The 24,281-nt window shown below is 48.1% G+C and overlaps 1 protein-coding gene across 1 annotated transcript in view; it reads left to right on the top strand.

Moving 5' to 3' along the window:
- LOC133750024 (mucin-16-like) overlaps positions 1 to 24,281 on the top strand; it is a 98,639-nt gene extending 74,358 nt beyond the window's left edge. The window contains 17 exon segments of the mRNA XM_062179411.1: positions 878 to 1,002; positions 1,100 to 1,167; positions 3,456 to 3,628; positions 6,041 to 6,076; positions 7,138 to 7,203; positions 8,064 to 8,185; positions 8,269 to 8,336; positions 8,473 to 8,645; positions 11,232 to 11,365; positions 12,387 to 12,454; positions 14,753 to 14,901; positions 16,354 to 16,517; positions 16,839 to 16,906; positions 19,517 to 19,683; positions 20,898 to 20,939; positions 21,278 to 21,357; positions 24,183 to 24,281. Coding sequence (XP_062035395.1) covers positions 878 to 1,002; positions 1,100 to 1,167; positions 3,456 to 3,628; positions 6,041 to 6,076; positions 7,138 to 7,203; positions 8,064 to 8,185; positions 8,269 to 8,336; positions 8,473 to 8,645; positions 11,232 to 11,365; positions 12,387 to 12,454; positions 14,753 to 14,901; positions 16,354 to 16,517; positions 16,839 to 16,906; positions 19,517 to 19,683; positions 20,898 to 20,939; positions 21,278 to 21,357; positions 24,183 to 24,281 — 1,802 coding nt within the window.

The raw sequence follows: 24,281 nt of genomic DNA, 5'->3' as shown, positions 1-24,281 counted from the left end.
ATGAATGGGTGGATGGATTGACAATGAGTGAATACATGGGTGGGTAAGAAAGGAAAAGATGGATGGAAAGAGAATGGAGGGAGGGTAGGAGGGGTATGTATGAACGGAGAAAGGGAAGGAGCGAAGAAAGCAGGGGTGGAAGGAGAGGAGGGAAGATGAGAAGAAAGAAGTTGATGAACAGAACACAGGGAGGGAGAGAAGAAAAGGAAACATTTCTTCCAAGGTTTGCCTTAAATATTAGCTCATATTTGTACCAAAGCTCCACACAGTAAGTGGCTAGAAGACATGCACTTGTGTATTTTGAATAATGAGCACTTCCATAGTGTCTTCTCTGTGCCCAGAAGTGTTCCTACACTTTACAGAGATTAACTGGCTTTATACTTACAACAGCCTCTGAGGAAGGAATCACTACAATGAGCCACTGTCACACCCCATTTTACAGATGAGTAAATCAGGGTGCAGAGGGGATACTCATGGCTACCAGGGGTGGTGGCTGCTTTAACCATTGTGTAGCAGATTGTCACACCTGGCTGCAGGGGCCAGGGAAGAGGAAAGAGTGGAGGGGAGGTTCATGGAGAGGCAGGGGGAGAGAGAGAGATAAGGAGGCTTTCTTCCTTGGTAAGACCAACACCATCAGTGCCTACCCTCCCTGCATCTGTGTGGCAATGGCCACTAGCCCCCCAATCATTAAGGGTGCCTCCCTGGCTGCTGCACTTGTCTGCTTTGACGAGGCATCTCTTGGGCATCTCCTGGGAGATAGACAGGAGATAGACAGGAGGCCCTTGGGAGCCCCACCCTGGGGCACAAGCTGGCCCCCACCCCCAGCAGTCCTGTGAGCTGTGTCTCTCTCTCTCCTTCCCACCCCCCACCCCCTTAGCTGATGAGGTCAGTGAGGAGCCCTTCACACTGAACTTCACCATCAACAACCTGCGCTACTCTGCCAACATGGGCCACCCTGGCTCCCTCAAGTTCAACATCACAGACACCCTCATGCAGCACCTGGTGAGATGCTGCTTCTCTCCTCCCCTGCACCTCCTTCATGCCCATCCTGGGGCTCTCGCTGACCCTGACCAACACTGGTTCCCTCTGCCCTCTCCAGCTTAGCCCCTTGTTCCAGAGGAGCAGTCTGGGTGCCCGATATGCCGGCTGCAGGGTCATCATGCTAAGGTGAGAATTGACTCCCACTCCCCACCTCCTCCCCCACCCATAGTCCACCAAGAAAGGACATGGACTTCCAAGTCCCTGGGGTTATACTGCTTTGTTGTTTTGTTATTTAAATTCTTTATTTTGTGACAATGCAATTTTTAAAAATTTATATATATGTGTGTATATATATATATGTATATATAATAAAAGCAGAGAGAAATAGACATATCTCCCATCTGCTGGTTTATTCCCCAAATGCCCACAACAGCCAGAGCTGGGCCAGGCCAAAGCAGGGAGCCAGGAATCCATCCGGTTCTCACATAGGACCCCGATTACCTGAGCTATCAGCTGCTGCCTCCCAGGGTGCACATAGCAGGAAGCTGAAATTGGGAGCGGAGCTGGGACTCAAACCCAGGTTCTCCAATATGGGATCTTTAAAAAGTCTTAAAAAGCTGTATCATAATTGTTAGGCCAAATGGTCACCCCATCTTCTTTTTTTAATTTTAAGACATTTATTTTATCATCTTTATTCCCCACTGTAACACAGTTGAGTCTCCATTGATAGGAGTTTTATAACCCAGTGGCATCGATCATCAATGACATTCACAGTGTTGTGCAGCCATTGCCACTGTCTTTTTTTTTTTTTTTTAGGATTTACTTATTTATGTAAAAGGCAGAGTTGGAGAGAGAGAGAGAGAGAGAGAATCGATCTTCCATCCTCTGGTTCACTCCCCAATTAGTCACAACAACCAGGGCTGGTTCAAGCTGAAGCTACGAGCCTGAAACTCCATCCAGGTCTCCTGCACGAGTGGCAGGGACTCAAAGACTTGGGCCGTCTTCCATTGCTTTCCCAGGTGCATTAGTAGGGAGCAGGATAAGAAATGGAGCAGCTGGGACTTGAACTTGCATCCATATGGGATATTGGTGTTGTAGACGGCAGCTTCATCCGCTATGCCACAATGCCAGTCCCCTAGGGTGACTTTTGACCTTTGTCCTAAGGTGAGGATGAACTTGGCATATTCAGTGGGAAGCAGAGAGGCCACTGTGACCGGAGGAGAGGAGGGAAGGAGGGAGAAGATGAGATTCAAGATATCCACGGAGTCTTAACTGTGCATACTTTTGGAGGATTTTTATTTCATTAAATTTGTGGTAAAAACACATATAACATAAAATTTATCAGCTTGAGGGCCAGCGTTGTGGCATAGCAAGCTAAGCTGTCACCTGAAATGGCTGCATCCTATCCCAGAGCACCAGTTCAGTGAGTCCCGGCTGCTCTGCTTCTGATCCAGCTCCCTGCTAATGTGCCTGGGAAAGCAGCAGGTGATGGCTCAAGTGCTTGGGCCCCTGCACCCGGATGAAGCTCCTGGCTCTTGGCTTTGACCTGGATCAGTCAGGTTGTTGCAGCCATTTTGGAAGTGAGTCAAGGGATGGGAGATATTCTCTCTTTCTTCTTTAAATAAATAAATCTTAAATCTTTTTTACTATCTTAACCAAGTATACAGCTGAGAAGTATTAAACATTTTTACACTGTTATGCAACTAACACCAACCATATCTAGAACATTCTCATCTTCCCATTAAACATGCACTCCCCCTCCCCCCTACCCGGCCTTGGTGCCCACCACTCTATGATAAAGTGATGATTCTAGGAACCTCCTATAAATGCAAACATGCACTGTATTATTTTTTTCTGGCTTATGGCACTTAACATGTCCTCAAGGATTATCCATGTTGTGTCAGGATTTCCTTCTTTTTCAGGGCTGAATAGTACTCCATCTGTATGTATGTGAACAGATTTTGTTCATTCATCCATTTGGACTTTGCTTTTTGTGCAGGGGTAGTCAATGCATTAGGCACTGGAGCTTCTATCTGTCTACAGTGACCTGGGCAGGTCCATCTCTTGCCTTCATGGAGGTCACATTCTGGAAGCCACAGGGACAAATAATTTATGATTACAAATAGGGCACCCAGTGCTACAACTGGGGAATTACGTAGGACTAGGGAAAATCCAGAGGAGGCACCTGAGGCAGCCTGGGAAGGTTCAGGAAGAAGGAGGAGGAGGAGGAGGAGGTGGACGGGGAGGAGGAAGAACTGTCAAAGCTAAGACCTAAAGGATGACCAGGAAGTAACCCAGGATAGGAGCGCAGGGGAGGAGCATCGAGACAGAAGTAACCACAGATGCACAGATCCTGAGGGACTGAGCATGGTCAGGTGGGGGATCTAGGAACGGTTCAGCAGAGCTGGAGTAGAGGCTATGAGGGCCTGTCCAGGTGGCCTGTATCTCTCGAAGGTGTGCCTGTCCCTCCCCAGGTCTGTGAAGAACCGTGCCCATACACAGGTGGACATCCTGTGTGCCTACCGCTGGCCCCCTGGCAGCCCGCAGTTGTCTGCCAAGCGCGTGTTCCATGAGCTGAGCTGGCAGACCCGAGGCATCACCCAGCTGGGCCCTTACTTCCTGGACAAAGACAGCCTGCACGTCGACGGTGAGCAGCCCATGAGGGGGGGTCCACTGTATGGTTCCGTAGGCATGAGACTCAGGAGACCACTAACCCTTACCCCTTGGCCACCTTGTGAGGGTGATGCCTGATTAATCCCATCTCACAGATGAAGGAAACTGAGACCCAGACGGGTGAGACAACTCCCTGCGGTGAGTGCATAGGGAGGGCAGTGAGGCCCAGGTAGAGTCCTGAGTGCTGGCACCCAATGTCTGGCTCCACTCTATGACTTTGGGTGGCAGAGGAGTGCTTCTGGGGGAAACCTGGGGAGAGAGGATACGTCTGTGTCCCCTCCCTGCTTTCCACCCTGGCCAAGGGATGCATTTCCCTCTTGGGTGGGTCCTCTGGCAGGCAGGCAGCAAAAACTCCTAGACAACTAGGCTTCTGCGAGACGAGGCGAGGTTGTGAAATAGCTGAGGATCAAGCTTCCCTACCCTCTCCACCCTCAGCACCGGTGTGATGCCTGTCATCTCCACTGCCCCAGGAGGCAGACAGGGAGATGTCCTGGACCTCCATGGCTTCTATTACAGCAAAAAGGGAAACTGAGGCATGGTTCCTGCCACAGTAAACTTGCAGCCAGTCTGAGCCTTTTTTTTTTTTTTTATTTCACTTATTCAGTTGAAAGTCAGAAATACAGAGAGAGAAGGACACAGGGAGAGAGAGAAATCTTCCATCCACTGGTTCACTCCTTAAATGACTGCAATGGCCAGGGCTGGGCCAGGCCAAAGCCAGGAATCTAGAGCTTCTTCTGGGCCTCCCATGTGGGTGCAGGGGCCCAAGCACTAGGGTCATCTTCTGCTGCTTTCCCAGGCCCATTAGCAGGGAGCTGGATTGGAAGTGGAACAACCAAGACTTGAACCAGTGCCCAAATGGGATGCCAGCACTGCAGGCAGAGGCTTAACCTTCTATGCCACAGTGCTGGCCCCTGGGGTCTGGGTCTTGACGTCCTGATTTGGACACTGGTCCTTTTGATTTGGACACTGCAGGAGCCTGCTTGGGACTGGTCCCTTCGCCAACCACACAGTGTCCGTGCTTTGTTTTGTTGGTTTGCTCAGCATCTATCGGGCATCCACTATAAGCCGGGTGCCAGGAACAGAGATAGGTTACGTGCATTTTGTTCTAAGGTAAATGCCAGAGCGGGCAGGCATTATTCTGTTCAGCACTATGAAGTGATTTCAAAAAGTTTATAGAAAGTGGAATTTAAAAATAGGCTTGTTTAAGGGAAAAACATTGTTGAAATCCATGCAGTTTTTTTTCCATAACATGCATTTTCATGAACTTTTTGAAGATCTCTCATAGGCACGGATACCAAACATTTTTTGTACCTAAACAAAACCCTTTTTTAAAAAAGGATTTATACAGAGAGAGACAGAGACAGAGAACGAGGTTCCATCTGCTAGTTCACTCCCCATATGGCTGCAATGGCTGGAGTTGGGCCAGGCTAAAGCGAGGAGCTTTTTCCAGCTCTCCCACGTGTGTGCAGGGGCCCAGGGACTTGGGTCATCTTCCACTGCCTTCCAAGGCATATTAGCAAGGAGCTGGATCAGAAGTGGAGCAGCCAGGACTTGAACTGGCACCTATATGGAATGCCAGCACTGGAGGCAGAAGGTTAACCTTCTGTGCATCAGCACTGACCTCAAAGAAACCATTTTTAAAAACATTATTTATTTATTTGAAAGGCGAGTTATATATATAGAGAGGGACAGGCACAGAGAGAGGTCTTCCAATGGTTAGTTCACTCCACGACATGCTGCAACAACCAGGGCTGGGCAAGGCCAAAGCCAGGAGCCAGGAGCTCTACCCACGTCTCACATGTGGGTGGCAGGGACCCAAGAACTCTGGCCATCTTCAACTGCTTTCCTAGGCACATTAGCAGGGAGCTGGATTGGAAGTGGAGCAGCCAGAACTTGAACTGGCACTCATATGGGATGCCAGCATTACAGGTGGTGGCTTAACCCACTGTGCCATAATGCCAGACCCTAACACACCTATCTATTATACCCATTTTCTCTTGAACTTTTTGAGTACCTCATAGAAAGCCTCCAGTAAGTGTTTGCTGAATGGAGGGATAGATTAGAGGGAGGATAGAAAGGCAGATGGTGGAGTGGATGGATGGGTATGGAGAGGACAGATGTGTGAATACAAATGCAAAGGCGGCTTGTTGGGAGCATGTTGGAGACACTGGCAGAGAAGAATGGGTACTAACTGAAATATCAGAAAAATCTTTTATATTTTTTATTTTTTTTGAGCAGAGGTAACATTTACGTCAAATCTTGTATGGTGAGTACATCTTCACCAGGTGCATGAAGGGAGATCATCCAGGCAGGGCACTTCATGGACAAAAGCGGGGAGTACCTAGGGCTGTTCTACCTGCCCTGACTCTCATCTGTTTGTTTGCAGGTTACAATGAACGTGGGCCAGATGAGCCTCCTACAAGTATGTCGTCTTTGAATCCTGTGCCCATTTCAACCTCTGCAGGCCTGGCGCCTTTCTCCTTATTCACAGAGGGAGTTTTCCCCAAACTCAGTCTCCTGAGTAGGGCTGAGGTCTCAGAGGGAGGCAGAAGGCCGAGTCCTTGGCCTCTCTGTCACCTGTAACCATGGTACTGGTGCTCTGCATTTGCCATGCCCCTCTAGGTTGAAGAAAGGTCTTTGAATAATTGTTCCCTGTAGAGATAGGAACTGGGGTCCAAGGACAGCTCTGTGGGCCATGCCTCCCGAGAGCAGAAGCTCCAGGGTCTCTGGGAGGGCTGTTGTTGTGGTCAAGCTCAAGTTTCCCATTTTCATCCAGCAGTCTGCTCATCTACCTTTCCAGCCATCCCTTCTTCCACCCTTCCAATCATCTCAGATATCACCCTCCTGTCCATTTCTCTATTGTCCACTCATTCTCCTGCCCAGGCACGTGCCCGTTCATCCTTCCTTCTGTCTGTCCATCCACACGTATGTCCACCCATCTTCTGCCCATTCACTTGCTCCTCCTCTCTTCTTCTCTCCTCCCATTGATAATCCATGCACCCACTCATTCTCCTGCCCACTCGCTTGCTTGTCTTTCATTTCTTTGGTCTTTGCATCCACCTGCCCATGCATCCATCCACCCATCCTGCCCACTCGCCTGCTTCTTCTCCTTCCCTCTGTCCCTTCTTCCTTCTGTCCTTCCAACTTTTCCTTCTCGTTTTTTTCTTCCTGCCTTCTCTTCTGACCCTCCACTTGTCCATTTCTTCCTTCTCATTGTCCACTTATCCCTTCAGCTCTTCTGCCAGTTCATTCATCTTTCCTCCTTATTCAGCCTTCCTCTGGCTCACCCACTTGCTCACTCGGGTTAATTTCATTCATTGGCTTGCTCACTCACCCTCTCATATAGTCTCTTCTCATTCTCAGTTATATGCCACCTGCATATAACTGAGTGGTGGCCTCGGCATGGACAACCACTGTTAAAAGTCCAGGCTTTTCCCACTATGGGGGAGCTCGGTCCCTCCCTGATGATAACTCTTTCCACAGCTCCTGAGCCAGCCACTGCATTACCGACTTCTCCATCAACATCTGTGTGGCCAGAAGCCACCACAGGTATCTGGGGGCCCCGTTTCCTCCCCAAGGGAAGTTCCTCGGCCCCATACTGCCAGCAGCTGATTGTCACATGAGAGCTGGGAAGCCAGGGAGTGAGGATTCTGGTGTCACAGTGATGATCCTGTTTACAAGGATTAGCAATTCAATCAGATCTCTGCCCTATTGTGAGACAAGAGGCCACTATAAAACAATGGCAGGTGTTTTTGGGGAGAGTCACCTGGCTTAATATGGAGGAGACAAGGCCTTCTGGAGGAAGTATCACCTAAACTGAGTCTTCAAAGATGGGTAGGGATGGTCCAGGCAAGTAGGGCATGGCGTGTGTTCCCGGCAGAGAGGTTTCCGTGAGGAAAGGCTCAGTGGCCAGAAACAGCACAATGCGTGTGGGAGAATGGAGAGGAGTTGGTTTGCTTACTCCAGTGTGGATGGACAAGTAAGGCTGAAAGGCCAGCAGGAGCCATGCTGGGAAGGGCCTTGAGTGCTGAGCCAAGGGGCTTGCATGTTAACACTGAAGGGCATAGGGAATTACAGGCAGCACCGGAGCGCAAGTCCTGATGAGAATTCCATTTCAGCAAGATCCTTCTAGTGTTCAGTGTAGGGAGTGTCTTTTAGGTCAGGCGTCCAGCGAACGTCCTGAGGTGCTAGGACAGGTAAGAGAAGGTAAGACCTGAGCTGGCATGGGGACAAAGAGAGAGGAACACTTCGATGGGATGAGTGCTACTCATGGCGGGGAGGAGGTACACAGCTTCTGACCTGGATGGCCACAGTACAGGTGGTGGTTGTGGGCCTGCTGCTGGTGACAGATGCTAATGGGAGCAGGACTGTGACCTGCTCTCGGGCCAACTCTCCCTATCTTCCTGCAGCCACAGGGCACACCCTGAAGACCCTCACACTCAACTTCACCATCTCTAACCTCCACTATTCACCAGACGTAGGCAATGGGTCAGCCACACTCAACTCCACTGAGCGGGTCCTGCTGTACCTGGTGAGATCTTGGTCCCAGCATTTCCTGGTGGGATAAATCCCGTGCCTTCCATCCTGCTTACTCGCCTCCTGTTTCCTCCCCAGCTCGGATCGTTGCTCCAGAACAGCAGCCTGGGCCCCTCCTACTCAGGCTGCAGACTGACCTCCCTCAGGTAACTACCACCCCCTTTTTTTGTGACCGCTCCTTTCTCAGTCTGTTCTCTTTCCCATGTGCTGCTCCTTACTTCTGGTCCCTAACCCCACAGGTCTCAGAACCTCTCTAGAGACCCCTCATCCCTCTCTCCCTAGGTCTGAGCAGGACAGGGTGGGCACTAGCGTGGATGTCACCTGCACCTATCGCCCTGACCCCACACACCTAGTGCTGGACGTGCAGCAGCTCTATGGAGAGCTGAGCCAGCTGACCCATGGTGTCACCCAGCTGGGCCTGTACAGCCTGGACAAGGACAGCTTATTTGTCAATGGTGAGTGGTGATGCTGAACTTGGATTGACAGTGACCATCACTTGTCCCTGTTCCATTTCCTTTCCTCTCCAGAAAGTCAGCCCCAGAGTTGGCAAGGGGACACCTTTCTCTACACTACCCCTGGAGGGTCTTCCCATTATTTTAAGCAAATAAGCATGAGATTCTTTGACCACATTAATGTCATGAATTTTATTTTTGTAATTCTTTATTTCTCCTTCACTGATTTTTCTAGCTTTGTTAAGATACAACTGGCAGGTAGAATTGTACACATTTAAGATGTACAGCATGATGGTGTGACATATCCTTTGGCCCTTCTGTCCATCTGTTCATCCATTTGTCTATCCACCTATCTATAGGTACATCTTGTGAGATGATTACCACAACCTAGCCAGCTAATACATCTACAACTTCACACAGTTACTGTGTGTATATGTGTAAGAGACAGAATATTTAAGGTCTACTCTCTTAGAAAATTTCAAGCATCCTGTATGAAAGTATTTTTAAAGATTTATGGAAAAATGGAATTAAAAGATAAGTTTATTTGGGTGCCAAAACCATATTGAAATCCATGCATAGTTTTTTCCATGTACTTTTGAAGGCCCCCTGTGGAGTGTTGACGATAGTTACCATGCCTTACGATACATCCCCACAGATCATTATTAGAACTGGAAGCTTGTACCCTTTGACCAATATCTGCCCATTCTCTCTTCCACCACTGCTCCTGGTAATCACCATCCTACTCACTTCCACGAGTTAGATTTTGCGTGTAAGTGAAATCACATAGTATTCATCTTTCTCTGATGTATTTCCTTTAGCCTAATGCCCTCCAGGCTCATCCATGACGAATTTTAATTCAAACCCAAATGCCTGGCCCTTGGGATCCTCTGGGACAGAATTGTGGGTTCTTCTGTACGAGGTCCCTGTGTGCCGGGGCTCTGTGACTGGGGGGGGGGGGGCAGTTCTGCTCCCCAGCGAACATTAGGTACTATCTGGAGACATTGTCTCACAATTGGGGGAGGTGCCTCTGGCATCCAGTGTGTGCGTTGGGAACATCTGGCCCATGGGCCATAGAAGGCCTGCAAAATCTTTTCTTTTCTTTTTCTTTTTTCTTTTTTTTTTTTTTTTTTTTTGTGACAGGCAGAGTGGACAGTGAGAGAGAGAGAGAGACAGAGAGAAGGGTCTTCCTTTTGCCGTTGGTTCACCCTCCAATGGCCGCCGTGGCTGGCGCGCTGTGGCCGGCGCACCGCTCTGATCCAAAGGCAGGAGCCAAGTGCTTCTCCTGGTCTCTCATGGGGTGCAGGGCCCAAGCACTTGGGCCACCCTCCACTGCACTTCCGGGCCATAGCAGAGAGCTGGCCTGGAAGAGGGGCAACCAGGACAGAATCCGGCGCCCCGACCGGGACTAGAACCCGGTGTGCCGGTGCCGCAAGGTGGAGGATTAGCCTATTGAGCCACGGCGCTGGCCGCAAAATCTTTTCATCCAGCCCTGCCAAGGCAACTGCAGGAGGGACTCGGAATTCAATAAATCTAATCCAGGCTAATTTGTAAGATGATTAATTTTGTGTGGCCTGTGAATGATGTTATAAATATCCAGATAGTCCCAGGCAGAAGAAAGGTTCCCCACCCCTGTTCTCATGCATACAGTTAAGGCATTGTGCAAAGCAGAGGAGACCCCTATGATGCAGCACCAAGTGCCAGTCAGTCCTGGGGTGGTACACCCTATGTACATGGCCCTGTAGTCCCTATATGGGCATCAGTGACCAGTACTTTACTCTAATTCCTTGTTGAATTATCTGATCATCTCTTACAATGTGAGCTCTGCAAAATTTGGGTCTGTAGGGTATGGCAATTTATTCCTGGTTTTCAATATGTTGGCACATTACAGTAAGGGATGAATGAGTGAATTAATGAGCAAATGATAGATAAACATCCCAGCCCCACCCATCCCCCCATCACATTCATTCATTCAACACATACTCCTATATGGTTGACTGTGTTTCCCAAGCTCTGTGCTGCATACGGAGATAGAAGCACAATTTCTGCCCCTAAAAAATCCACATTTAATTCAACTAAAGATTAGTTGGTGGCAGGGTAGGTGTTTGGCTTGGCAGTTAAACTGCAGGCAATTCCATATTGGAATGCACCACTCTGAGTCCAACTTCCTGCTAATGTGCACCCTGGGAGACAGGGGGTGATGACTCAAGTATTTGGGTCCCTGTCACCCATGTGAGAGATGCGGATTGAGTTCCCAGCTCCCAGCTTCAGCCTGGCCCAGTCCTGGCCATTGCAGGCATCTGGGGAGTAAACCAGCAGATGGGAGATTTCTGTCTGTCTCTGGCTCTCAAATAACTAAAACTGATATACAAAATTTTTTTAAAAGAAAGCTCCATTCAGAAGAATTCCTGGGAAACTGCACCTTCCTCCACTTCAGAGTGCCTTTCTGTTTGGGAACCCCTGTCGCCCCCAACAAGCAGACCTGATCTTGGCTGAGTTTGTCTGCAGGCAGGGGACCTCCCTGGGCCATCCTGGCTCTGTGCAAAAACTGAAGGATTGGCTCCTATCTTTGCTTTCTCTCTGTGGTTCCAGGCTATGCACCCCAGCACGTGGCGCCCATCCAGAGCGAGTACCAGCTCGATTTCCACATCATCAACTGGAACCTCAGCAAGGCAGACCCCAGCTCTGCAGAGTACCTCGCCCTGCTGACAGACATCCAGGACAAGGTGCAGCCTCCCGCCCCGCCCCTCACTGCCCCGTCTGACTCACACCTCTTCTAGTCCATTTTCTGTCGCCAGCAACACAATCTCACAGACTCGGTCAGTTATGTAGAAGAGAGGGGGCAGGTATTTGGGGCAGTGGTTAAGATGCCAGTTGGGACACTCACATCCCATATCAGAGTGCCTGGCTTCAAGTCCCAGCTTTGTTCCTGACCCCAGCTTCGTGCTAGTGCACACCCGGGAGGTGGCAGCGATAGCTCAAGAACTGGGGCACCCTGCCATGCATACAGGAGACCCAGGCAGAGATCCTGACTCCCTTGCGTTTGGGGAGTGAACCAAAGGGTAGGACTCTTTGTCTGTCTCTGTCTTTCTGCCTCTTGTTTTGATTCATGGTCAAGTCCAAGATCAAGGGGTTGTGTCTGGGGATGGCCTTCTGGCTGGCAGAGTCCTGAGGCAATGCAGGACATTACGTGGCAAGAGACAGGAAGTGTGTGTGTGTCTGTGTCTCCTGGTCTCTGTCCCTCTTCTCAGAAGGCCACCAGGACCCACCCGTGGGGGATCCATCCTGATGACCCTATTGAGTTATAATCACCTCCCAAGACCCCACCTCTGCTCACTACAGTCAGAGTAGGAGTTCCCTTCCTCTTCAGACTCTGCAATGGGAATTAAGCTCCAGCATAATTTCAGAAGGGACAGATCAAACTCAAACCACAGCGATATCTATCGAGTGATTATTTCAATTCTTCTCTCTATCTGCATGTTTTGGGTTTTCTCAGCTTCTGCAGATGGTGCCTGGGCTGACTTCCTCAGTTCCCAGATAGCCAAACTGAGGCTCAGAAAGGAGCCCAGTGTCCCTGAGGTCAACAGTAAGTTAGGGATGGAGCCAAGATTTGAACTCAAGTCTTTCTTTCTTTCTTTTTTTTTTTTTTTGCTTCAGTGTCTGGGTTCCTTTCTACTGGCTCCAGTGGCCCTTCCACCTGCAAGAACTGTCTATCTCATGCACTCTCCTTACCTGTCATCCTTCTAGGTCACCAGACTCTACACGGGGAGTCAACTACGAGATGTGTTCAGCTCATGCCTAGTCACCAACTTAACGTGAGTTCTGCAGGCTGGAAGTGCCAGGCTGAAAAACAGAGAGAACCTTCAAAGAATAATGGCTTTTTTTTTTTTAAAGGAATAGCATTAAATGGGGAGTACACAGCTATAGTGAACTATGAGTATATCCAAGGAAGTTGAAGCAAGGGGAACATTTTTCTTTTTCCTGTTTTTTTTTTTTTTTAATTTTCATTTACTTAGTTTTTATGGCAGAGTTAGAGAGAGAGAGAGCGAGCGAGCGAGAGCACGTGCTTCCATCCACTGGTTCACCCCCCAAAATTGGCACAACAGCAGGAGCTGGGCCAATCTGAAAACAGGAGCAAGCCAGGAGCCTTCTCTGGGTCTCCCACCTGGGTGCAGGGACCCAGAGACTTGGGCCATCTTTCACAGCTTTCCCAGGTACACCATCAGGGAGAGGAAGTGGAGCAGCTGGAACTTGAACCGGCACTCACATGGGATGCCAGTTCCATAGATAGCAGCTTTACCCAGTATGCCACAATGCTGTCCTCGAACAGAAAGCTTTAAAGGCAAAAAGGGAAAGGCTTTATGCAAGCCTCTTGGATTTTGAGCTCGCTGGTCTCGGAGGCCTGGGGCCTCAGCTCACTGGTGGAGGTACCATGGCTGGCTGAGTGGTCTGTGGGCAGTACTCTGTCCGAATTGCTGCAGTCTTGAGGAATGCTAAAGGTAAATTCTGTCCCACAGCTCTGTGCACACCTGCAAGCATGCAGAGCATACAGTGTGAGTGCAGACTCTAGAAAGACCCTGATAAAGTGCTTATCTCAGGCAGGCAGGAAGGAGCCTGCCCCTCCTCATGACTTCCTGGCCCACATTTTGTCCAGGTCTAACAAAAACAATTTCATCTTGGAACCATTCATTTTTAAAAAGATTTGTATTTATTTATTTATTTCAAAGAGTGGCAGAGAGAGGGAGAGATCTTCCATCTGCCGGTTCACTTCCCAGATGATTGGGTGGCAGGGGCCCAAGCACTTGGGTCAACTTCAGCTTTTTTCCTGAGTGCATTAGTAAGGAGCAGGATTGGAAGTGGAGCAGCCAGGATTCAAACCGGCGCTCATATAGGATGCTGCGTCACAGGCAGTAGCTTAACCTGCTGTGCCACAATGCCAGCCCTGGTACCATCCACTTTCACAGAAGTGTTGTCTGAGCTGGTGAACTGTGTCTCTGAGCTTCTGTGACATGTCCATCAGCTGGAAGTCGCCAACACAGAGTCCATTCTTCCTCCCACTCCACATCCCTGTCAGCTACTCCATCTTACTTCCATAGATTTAAGGGTAGTGGAAGGGGACTCACCTCATGTGGCTGCAACTCTACCATTGCCTCCTTTGCTTCTGGATACTTAGAAAATACTTCTTAATGTGCAGAACTCAAAATATCAGCCCAATAATAATACTGGGGCCATCAATCTGCTGAACACTTCCCTGCATGTCCATCTCACTGGATTCTCACAATAGTCCCTGGGAGGGGGACACAACAATCATCCCCATTGTTCAAATGGGAAAACCAAGGCTCAGAGAAGGGAAATGGGTTTCCCAAGGACTGTCAAAGTTGGGAATTGAGCCCAGGTTTCTGAAGGGACCAAGACATCTATACCGGGGAAGAGGAGGGGGTTCTGTGACACAGAACTGACCTTGAATATGTCCAAACTTCACTCATCTTTAATATAGGGAGAATTATTAAAAAAATAAGATTTTATTTTCTTGGAAGACAGAGGTACAGAGAGAGGGAGAGAGAATATTCCATCTGCTGGTTCAATTCCCAAATGGCCACAACAGCTAGGGTTCGGCTATGCCAAGTCAAAGCCAAGAACCTGGAACTCCATCAGGGCCTTATACCTGAGAGTCAGGAGCCTAAGTATTCAGTCCATCTTCTACTGCTTTCCCAGTCTCATTAGTAGGGAGCTGGACTGGAAGCAGAGCAGCCAACATGTGAACCAGCACTCATATAGCATATTCATATGGGCACTCATAGCCCACTGTGCCACAATGGTGGCCCCATAGTATAGGGACACTTACAATAATACTCACCACCAGAGTGATGGTGAGAGGTCCTGATACACAGCAACTGCTCAACAAATGTTCATTATTACAACTGTTATTGCTGCTAGCTCTAATTCCTGGAAGCTTCCCCCATGTTGGTCAGGATCTATTCTTGAGAATGGGGAAGGAGGTAGCTAGACAAACCCCTACTGCCTTCCCCTAGGTCTCTGGCTCTTTAAAGATAACAATGTGAGACAATGCTAGTGCTGAGTGCTGGCTGAGTCTCCACGGTCTCTGTCACTAGGTCGGGCTCTCTGTTGGTCACTATGAAAGTGCTGTTCTCCTCCAATCTGGACCCCAACCTGGTGAAGCAAGTTTTTCTAGAAAAGACCTTGAATGCCTCATCCTACTGGCTGGGTGCCACCTACCAGTTGACAGGTCTGCATGTGACAGGTATGAGGTGGGGAGGCTGGGTTCATGGCTGGATGAGATGGGGGCTCTGAGGAAGGCTAGAGTTGGAATGAGCAGTGGCTCGAGAAGGGAGAAGGGGACATTCTGCAGGCCCAAGCTGATGTCCCAGGCAATGGGTCATCCAACAGAGGCAGGAGGAGAACATGTAGCAATTACACTCAAGGCAATGATCATTTCTTTTTCCAGGTAAATTTTTCCAAACCCAGATGTGGAGGATCCTGAGTTCTTTGTTTAGGTCTCCCAGTTATGAGTCATACATTCATTCATTCACCAAATAGCTTTTTTTTTAAAGTAAAACATAATATGCACAATTATGGGGTAGAGTATGGCTATATGGTAGTTCAATACATGCATGTAATGTGCAATGATCATTTCTTTGTGTTGGGAACCTTCAAACTCCTTTCTTCTAATTCTTTAGGAAACATATAATAGATTATTTTAAACAGTAGTCGCCCTTGCTGTGCTATAGAATACTAAATGCCTCTGATTCAGGCCTCGTTATCCAAACTCCCTCTATCTCCCCTTTTACCTCCCTCTCCCACTGTCATTCTACCTCCCACTGTCATAAAAACTTTTTTGGCTTCCACGTGAGTGAGTGTGACACATTTTTTTTTCTGTACGTGGATCATTCCACTTGCCGTAGTATCCACTTCCTTCCAAGCAGATTCAAGAAATACATAGTGAAAGTAAACAGGCACTGATGAGATGTTGTAATCACTGCTATAATGAAGGGACTTCCAGAGACTCTGGGAAGCCCAAGGAGAGACACAGTCCTGTGTTGGAAAGTTTGCTGTAGGGAGTGATGAACAAAGGTGAGAGACAGGACCCAGCCAGGGGACAAAGACAGAGGACGTGCTCCATGAACCTATAACCCAGATGCCAGAAAGACTGTGGCATACACAGGGAAGTCATAAGAGGCTTGTTGTGGTTGGAGAATGCCTTTGCCAGTGGAAAGGGACTGAGAAAGCCAAAGACAGAGGCAGGGACTGGAATGGCATCAGGAGGGACACAAATTCTCTGAGTTTTGCTTTAGAAAGATCTTCCTTGGGACACTGTATAGAAGATGGGTTGGAAGGGACAAGAAGGCCAGAGGCAGGAAGACCACTAGGAAACTAAAGCATCAATCTGAAGTTTCAGATGAGTTGTGTGAGGTGTATGACAGATGCCCACTGGGGTGGGCAGCACCTGCCCAGACAGACCCTACCTCCTCCTCTCTGTATTGCAATGAACTCTCATAATGCATGGTGGAAGCAAGAGCTGGACACATGGACTGGTGGCTAACTGCAAGGTGGGCAGGTAGATGGGGGCCTTCTGGAGCCCATCTTTAAAAACCCAGCTCAGGTCACATCGCCAGGAATAAGTAGGCTGGCTTGGATGACCTCTCTTGAAACCTCCCTTGATATGGGATTTCTACATCCTTTTTTTAACTTCTAGAAATGAGGCCAGCAGTTCATTTACCTACAGAAAAACCAACAAGAAGTCCCAGCTCCCAGCAATTCCAGCTGAATTTCACCATCACCAATCTGTTCTACTCCCAAGACATAGCGCAGGAAGGCAGTGCCAAATACCAGCGGAACAAAAGAAGTATTGAGGACGCGGTGAGAATGGGGTTGTGTCCACTCTTCCCAGGTGGGGGCTGACCTCAGCACACTGAGTACTCAGACATGACCTTTTAGAAGAGTTCCCAGAGACAGGTTTCTACTCCCATTTACACACTAAGTACCAGGCACAGAGGGTCGGTGACTGACCCAGGGTCACACAGCCACGTCATACTCTGGAACAGGATGCACTCTGCTGCACATACCTGGGCTAGTGCTTTTGAAACAAGAAAAATAAAAGACAGAGATGTCTGCTCAGCGGCTCTGACTTCTTTTGCCACCCGGCTTGGGGTTCTGACCTAACACTGCATTGTCTTTCAGCTCAACCAGCTCTTCCATAACAGCAGCGTCAAGAGTCACTTTTCCCAATGTCAAGTTGTAGCGTTCCGGTAAGTTCCAACTCAGGTCCTAATGCTTCTGGGGACTTTTGCTGTCCTTTGAAGAGGAGAGTACTTTAAAAAGTTGATGGAAAGACAGGTGTTTGGCCTCACAGTTGAGATGTTTGTTATGACACCTGCATGCCATACAGAGTGCCTGGGCTTGAGTCCTGGCTAACACTTGTCTGTGGAGGCAGCAGGCGATGGCTCAAAGTACTTGGGACCCTGCCACCCTCACAAAACTCCCAGCTCTCAGTTTTGGCCTCAGTCCATTGTGAGCCTTTGGGGAGTGAACCAATGGACAGGAGCTCTGTGTGTGTGTGGTGTGTATGTGTGTGCATGTCTGTGTCTCCTTCCGAAATAAATAAATCCAAAACTTCATGGAAAATGGAACTAAAATTAAAGCTTATTTTGGTGCAATAGTTTCTCAGTTCCTGACTATTATGGAAGAGAACCCTAGGAATATATAGCTGTCATCTAAAATCCAGCTTCTTCCTAAACCATTGAGCCCTGCTGCCTTAGGACACAAGAGGGCTTGTGTAGCCCCAGCAGGCATGGAGGTCTCTGACGCTGGACACTGTGCAGTCTAGAATGCAGAGCTGACTTAGGGAATCAGCTACTGGGGCGGCCATTGTAGCACACAGGTTAAGCCACACTTATCCCCTATCAGAGTGCTGGTTCAGTCCTGGGTACTCTGTTACTCTTCTTTTTAAGATTTATGACCTTTCTCTCTGTCTCTCTCTCTCACTGTCCACTCTGCCTGTCAAAAAAAAAGATTATTTATTTATATGAAAGACAGAATTACAGAGAGAGAGGGTGGGTGTGAGCGGAGAAGGAGAGGGAGGGAGGGAGGGAGGGAATCGATCTTCCATCTGCTGGTTCACTCCCCAAATGTCTGCAACAGCCAGGACTAGGAGCTGTTTCCAGGTTTTCCACATGGGTGCACAGGCCCAAGCACTTGGACCATTCTCCGCTGCTTTCCCAGGCCATTATCAGGGAGCTGGATGGGAAGCAGAGCAGCTGGGACTCAAACTGGCACCCACACGATATATCAGCATTGTAGGCAGTGGCTTAACCCACTATGCCACAATGCCAGCCCCAAAACTGCTTCTAATCCAGCTCCTTGCTAATGTACCTGAGAAGCATCTGGAGATACCTTAAGTATTTAAGCCCTTGTCACCCATGTGGGAGACCCAGATGGAGCTCCTGGATCCTGGCTTCAGCCTGGCCCAGCCCCATTTGGGAAGTAAACCAGTATATGCAAAATCTCTCCCTCTCCCCTCTCCCATCTCCGCTTCCCCCTCTCCCTTCCTCCTCACTCTCCATCTCCCTTTCAAATAAATAAGTAAATCTTAAAAAAAGAAATCAAAACATCAAACAGTCTTTTAGAATAATAAAAAAGAACTCAGCAACCAAAATCAGAATCCACCAAACATGGGGGTTAGAACCAGATGACTTAGAATCCAGCAGCTGGATTGTGCTGTCCAGCAAGGGAACTGTGAACCACATGTGCTCATTTATATTTTACAACAGCCAAGGAAATGTAATTCAGACACCATGCAATCACCCTTGAAGTGCAAAATGTGGCTGTATTCTCACTGGGGAGTGCAACTCTCAAAATGCTTGGTGGGAAGAGAGTTGGACAGGGAGATAGGTCTAATTTTAGACTCTCTAATTTTAGATCATTTTTACCACCCTAGAAAGAAATCACCCAACCACAATTCCAAAATCACTTGAAATCCATGGTTCTAAGATTACAAGTGATCTTAGGAATCTGCTTGACAATCAACTGAGTCCATTATTCTCTCCAACCCACCTCATTTCCCCTTTTCTCTCTCTCTTAAAAAGATTATTTATTTATTTATTTGGAAAGCAGAAAGAGAGGAGAGTGGGAGACAGAGAAAGGGAGAGGAAGAGGGAGAGAGATTATAGATAGACAGAAAGATTGATCAATCTTCCATTCACTGGTTCACACTCCAGGTGGCCACAAGAGCTGGTGTTGGGCCAGACAGAAATCAGGAGCCAAGAACTCCACCTTGGTCTCCCTCGTGGATGTCAGGGGCTCAACACCTGGGCCATCTTATGCTCCTTTCCCAGGTGCATTAGAAGGGAGCTGGATTGGAAGTGGAGCAGCTGGGACTCAAACTGGCATCCATATGGGATGCTGACATTACAGGTGGCAGCATAACCTGCTGCTTTATCAGCCTTCCCCTTTCTTCTTTCTGAAAAAGAGACTTATTTGAAAGCCAGAACAACACAGACAGAGACAGAGAGAGCATCCATCTAGAAGTTCAGCCATCATGAACTGTCTTTCAGGGTTGTTAGCAGGAAGCTGGAATCAGGAGCAGAACCACCATTCAAACCCAGACACCTTATCTGGGATGTGGGTGTCCAAGCGACATCTGAAGTGCTAAGCTGAATGCCCATCCTGGCTATTAATTAATTAAACTAGAAATTCCTCACCCACCCTAGCCACATTTTAAGTGCTCCATCACACCACGAGGCTAATAACCGTTTTTGCTGAATTCAGACACTGCAGAAGGCTCTGGAGAGGGCCTGGGAGCAGGAAACGTAGAATCAGAGCAGAGCATCAGTTTTGCTTATCCCCTTGTGCCCTTCCAGGTCTGTCCCTGACAGCGACCATACCAAAGTGGACTCCTTGTGTGGCTTCTCATCTTTGGCTCGGAGACTGGACAGAGTCATTATCTACGAGGAGTTTGTGCAGATGACCAAGAATGGTACCCAGTTGCGGAACTTCACCCTGGACAGGGACAGCATTCTTGTGGACGGTAAGGCTCCCTGGTCATCAGGGCTGCAGTGGAGGCTCCAACCCCCACTCCTTCCCAGGCGATCTGGAGGCCCAGAAATGAATCCACGTTGGACTTGTTCAGCCTGGGAGGAGGCAGTGTGGTTCCCGCAATTCCTCACCACCCTGAGGAAGAGACCTGGGAGGCTTTCGCTCTCTCCTGGCTTGCTCTGTGACCTCAGGCTAGGGTCATCTCCTCTCCAGACTTCTTGATTTATGCACTGCAAGACACTCAGGGAGGTGGTCAATGAGGGCTTCCAAGTCCAAGCCATGTGGTATCCATCCTCTACAGAAGCAGCCAGAGTTGCCTCTCCAGTGACTAAACCTTGCATTTCCAAATTTCCCCCAAAGAATGGTTGTGTATGTTAAACTATGCACCAGAAATGAAGTAGGAGACAGTGGCTTTGTCTGCTTGTTCACGCATTTCCCAAGAACCCTGTGTTCTGCCTGACCCACAATAAACACCCAACACATACTGAAGAAATAACTAGACCTCTACAAGGTCCCATATGGGGTGTCACTCACATGGTGTGGGTATTGCCCTTGGTTCTGCGTTGTTACACAACATAGTGCTGCTGATTCTCTAGAACAGGGAGAAGACACTTTTTGTTTTTTCCAGTAAGGGCCAGATAATAATAATTTTTAAAAATTAGGTCTTGTGGACCACTTCTGCATATGACCTATGTCACCTGTTTTTCTTCCTGTTTCATCAAATCTTTAAAAAAAATGAAAATCAAGGATGGGTGTTTGGTCTAGTGGCTAAGATGCCAGTTGGGATGCTTGCATCCCATATCACAGGGCCTGAGTTCAAGTCCTGACTTGCTTCGCCATTCTAGCTCCCTAATAATGCACACCCTGGGAGGCAGCAGGTGCTGGTTCAAGTAGCTGCATCCCATATCACAGTGCCTGGATTCCAGACCCTCTGCTCCAGTTCTTGTCTTCCCACTAATGTTCAGCCTGGGAGGGACTAGGTCATGGCTCAAGTACTTGGGTTCCTGTCATCCACTTTGAGAACCTGGATTGAGTTCTTGGATATTGGCTTCAGCCTGGCCCAGCCTCAGCTGTTGTGGGTGTTTAGGATGGAAGATCTCTATCTCTGTCTCTCTGCCTTTCAAATAAATAAAATATGCAAATGAACATCTTAAAGAAAGAGTAAAAAACTCACTCGCGTGGACTCTCTACCCCATTCATTTCCAGGGTATTCTCCAAGCAGAAATGATGCTGTGATTAGGAATTCAGGTAAGGCTCAAATCACCCCCACCACCGCCCTGGGTAGAGAAGGTGCAGCCTGATGCTTTGCCTCATCAAAGAGCACCAAGCACAGAAGGTCTTCGTCTTGGATCACATTGATAACTGGCCAACCCATTGCCAGGACTGTTGAGGCACCATGGGAAGACAGCAGGTGTTCTGGTTTGTGCTGGGGTGGGGAGGCAGGTACTCTTGAAGGGCTTCTGAGCCATGAGATGTTGATCAATATCTTCCCTGAGTCTACACCCACCCTTGGGCTACACAGGGTCCAAGAGGGGGGCACGGGAGGTGGCAGGTGGAGGCTCAGCCTGGCCCTTGTCTCTCCACAGACCTTCCCTTCTGGGCCATCATCCTCATCTGCCTGGCTGCATTCCTGGGACTCATCACGTGCCTGGTCTGCTGCTTTCTGGTGAGCAGGGGAGGCTTCCTTGTCTTCTTGTTAGCGGGCTGTCAGGAGTTCTAATGCAGCCGTGCACTGCAAGATGGTGCTGAGGTCACTGGAGAGCACATGTACCATGCTGGGTGCAGGAGGTCTTATCACCCAGTGACACTGTAGCCATCTTAGCTGAAGTACACTTTAGGACATTCCTACAATTATGAAATCACCCAACGAGGCACTTCTTAGAACAGATCCCTGTTGGTTGGCAATAGGTGACCATGTACAAAGGTACTTCAAAAAGCTCATGGAAACATGGAATTATTTCTATGGCTAAGCAGGTTAAGCACCACTTGTGACACCAGCAGGCCGTGCTAGAATGCCATGCTGGAATCCCAGCTTTTCCACTCTGTTCCAGGTCTCTGCTAATGCACCTTAGAAGGCTGCAGAGGACAACCCAAGTGACCCAAGTGCTTGGGTCACTGCCACCCACGCAGGAGACCTGGATGGAGTTCCTGGCTCCTGGCTTCTACCTGGTCCAGACCTGGGTGTGGTGACCGTTTGAGGAGTGCACCAGCAGATGAGAGATATTTCTCTCCCACATGCTCTCCAGCCCTATCTTCTTCCCTTCTCTCTGTTGCTTTGCTTTTCAAATAAATAACTTTATTTTCATGTACATTTTTTGAAATTTGTGCATATGGGGATTATTAAAAACTTTCATGAAAACTGCATATTATGAAAACCCCAAATGTGGACTTCAAAATTCTTTTATATTAAAATAATCTTTTAATTCCATTTTTTCACAAACCTTTTAAAGTGCCCTTGTATGTATATATATATGTATATATATACATATATATATATATATAATAGATTTTATTTATTTATTTGAGAGGCAGAGTTACAGACAGTGAGAGGGAGAGACAGAGAGATAGGTCTTCCATCTGCTGGTTCACTTTCTAAATGGCCACAATGGCCAGAGCTATGCCAATCTGAAGCCAGGAGCCAGGAGCTTCTTCTGGGTCTCTCACACTGGTGCAGGGGTCCAAGTGCTTGGGCCATCTTCTGCTGTTCCCAGAACACAGCAGAGAGCTGGACGGGAAGAAGAGCAGCCGGGACTAGAAATGGCACCCACGTGGGATGTCGGTGCCACAGGCGAAGGATTAACCTACTGTGCCATAGCACCAGCCCCTGCTGGGGATATTTTGCAAATATCTTCTCTCCATCTGTGCATGATTTAGATTTTTAATTTTAGTTTTTAGCTTTATTTGAACTGACAAATAATAAATGTGGATATAAATATATGTGTGTGTGTATATAGAGAGAGCGAGAGAGAGAGACAAAGAGTTCAGTGTGATACTTTGCTCTGGGTATATATCACAGGATGACTAAATCAAGCTGATGAACGAATCCATCACCTCTCATGCTTATCTATTTTTATAGTAGGAGTATCTGAAACCTACTCTTGATAATTTTTGAAATATAGATGACATTGGTTTCAATTATATTCATCATGTGGTGACAGAACTCAAAGTCTTATCATTAGTCATCACGAATGTGGAAGTCACAGATACCACTATGCATAAGAATGGCTGAGGTCAAAGCAATGACTGTACCAAGTGCTGGTGAAGATGTAAGGCGACTGAGAGTGCCGGTGGGAAATGGCTTGGCCATTTCTTTGAAAGTTACATGTCTACCATATGACCCAGCCACCCACCCATAGTAAGCCATCTAAGAGAGAGATGAATGTGTGTCCATGCAAGGACTTGTACACAAATGTTCAGGACAGCTTTGTTTGTAATACCAGAAAATAATCCCAGGGTCCATCAACCAGCATTTCCCAACAACAGAATAGTATTCAGCAACAGAAAGGAAAGAGTTATTTTTTTAAAAAGATTAATTTACTTGCAAGGTTGAGTCACACACACATGCACACACACAGAGACAGAGACAAAGAGAGACAGAAAGATCTTCTGTCCATAGGTGTGCTCCCCAAATGCACTCAACAGCTGGGCCGGTTGAAGCCAGAAGCCCAGAATTCCATGCGGGTCTCTCATGTGAGTGACAGGGATTCTAGTACCGGAGTCCTCATCTATTTCCTCCCCAGGCACATCAGCAGGGATATGGAATGGAAGCAGAGCAGCCAGAACTCCAACCAGCACTCTGACAGGAGATGCCAGCATTCTAAGCAGCTCCTTAACCCACTGCACCACAACACCTGTCCCACAGAAGGATTATTAATATACACAACAACATGCATAAATTACAAATCATTAAGCTGAGTGAAACAAGTCAGACAAAAAGGGTGCATACTGCATCATTCCATTTACAAGTTGTACAGAGAAAAAACAGAAGACATAAACAAGAGAATAAGGTAAAAGACAATAGATGAATAGATGACAGAAGATTATAGGTGCTTGATAAATAATACACGATACACAGATGACAGATTGATAGAGAAATTGTAGATAAATGATAGATGGTGATGACCACAGATACATATAGATAACAGATGAATAAGAGAGAAATGATACATGATAAGAGATGACAGATGACTAATGGATAGATGGTAGATACACAGGCAGACAGAAGATACATATTGATAAAGAAATGATTGAGGAAGGAGACAGAGAGGGCTAGGCAAAAAAAAAAAAGGGGGGGGGGCGGAGGAGTGAAAGTGGAGACAGAAGCAGATAGAGGTGAAACGAGGGGAAGGGCCAAGGGAGAAAACCACATGGGGAAAGGAGGGAAGGACACAAGGAGGCATCAGTCTCTGGCTCTGGCCCTGCTGTCACCCCTGTGGTCTCCTGCACTTGGACAGCTGACCAGTCCATTCTGATGGCTTCTTACACACACAGGTGGCCACCCGCCTGCGGAGGAAGGAGGGAGGCTACGAGGTCCAGCGCCGCCGCCTGGGCTACTATCTGCCACAGCTGGACCTGACGAAGCTGCAGTGA

Source organism: Lepus europaeus, chromosome 20 (assembly GCF_033115175.1).
Source record: "Lepus europaeus isolate LE1 chromosome 20, mLepTim1.pri, whole genome shotgun sequence".
Classification (NCBI taxonomy): Eukaryota; Metazoa; Chordata; class Mammalia; order Lagomorpha; family Leporidae; genus Lepus; species Lepus europaeus.
The sequence above is the reverse complement of the archived record's forward strand: the minus strand, read 5'-3'. Positions and strand labels throughout refer to the sequence as shown.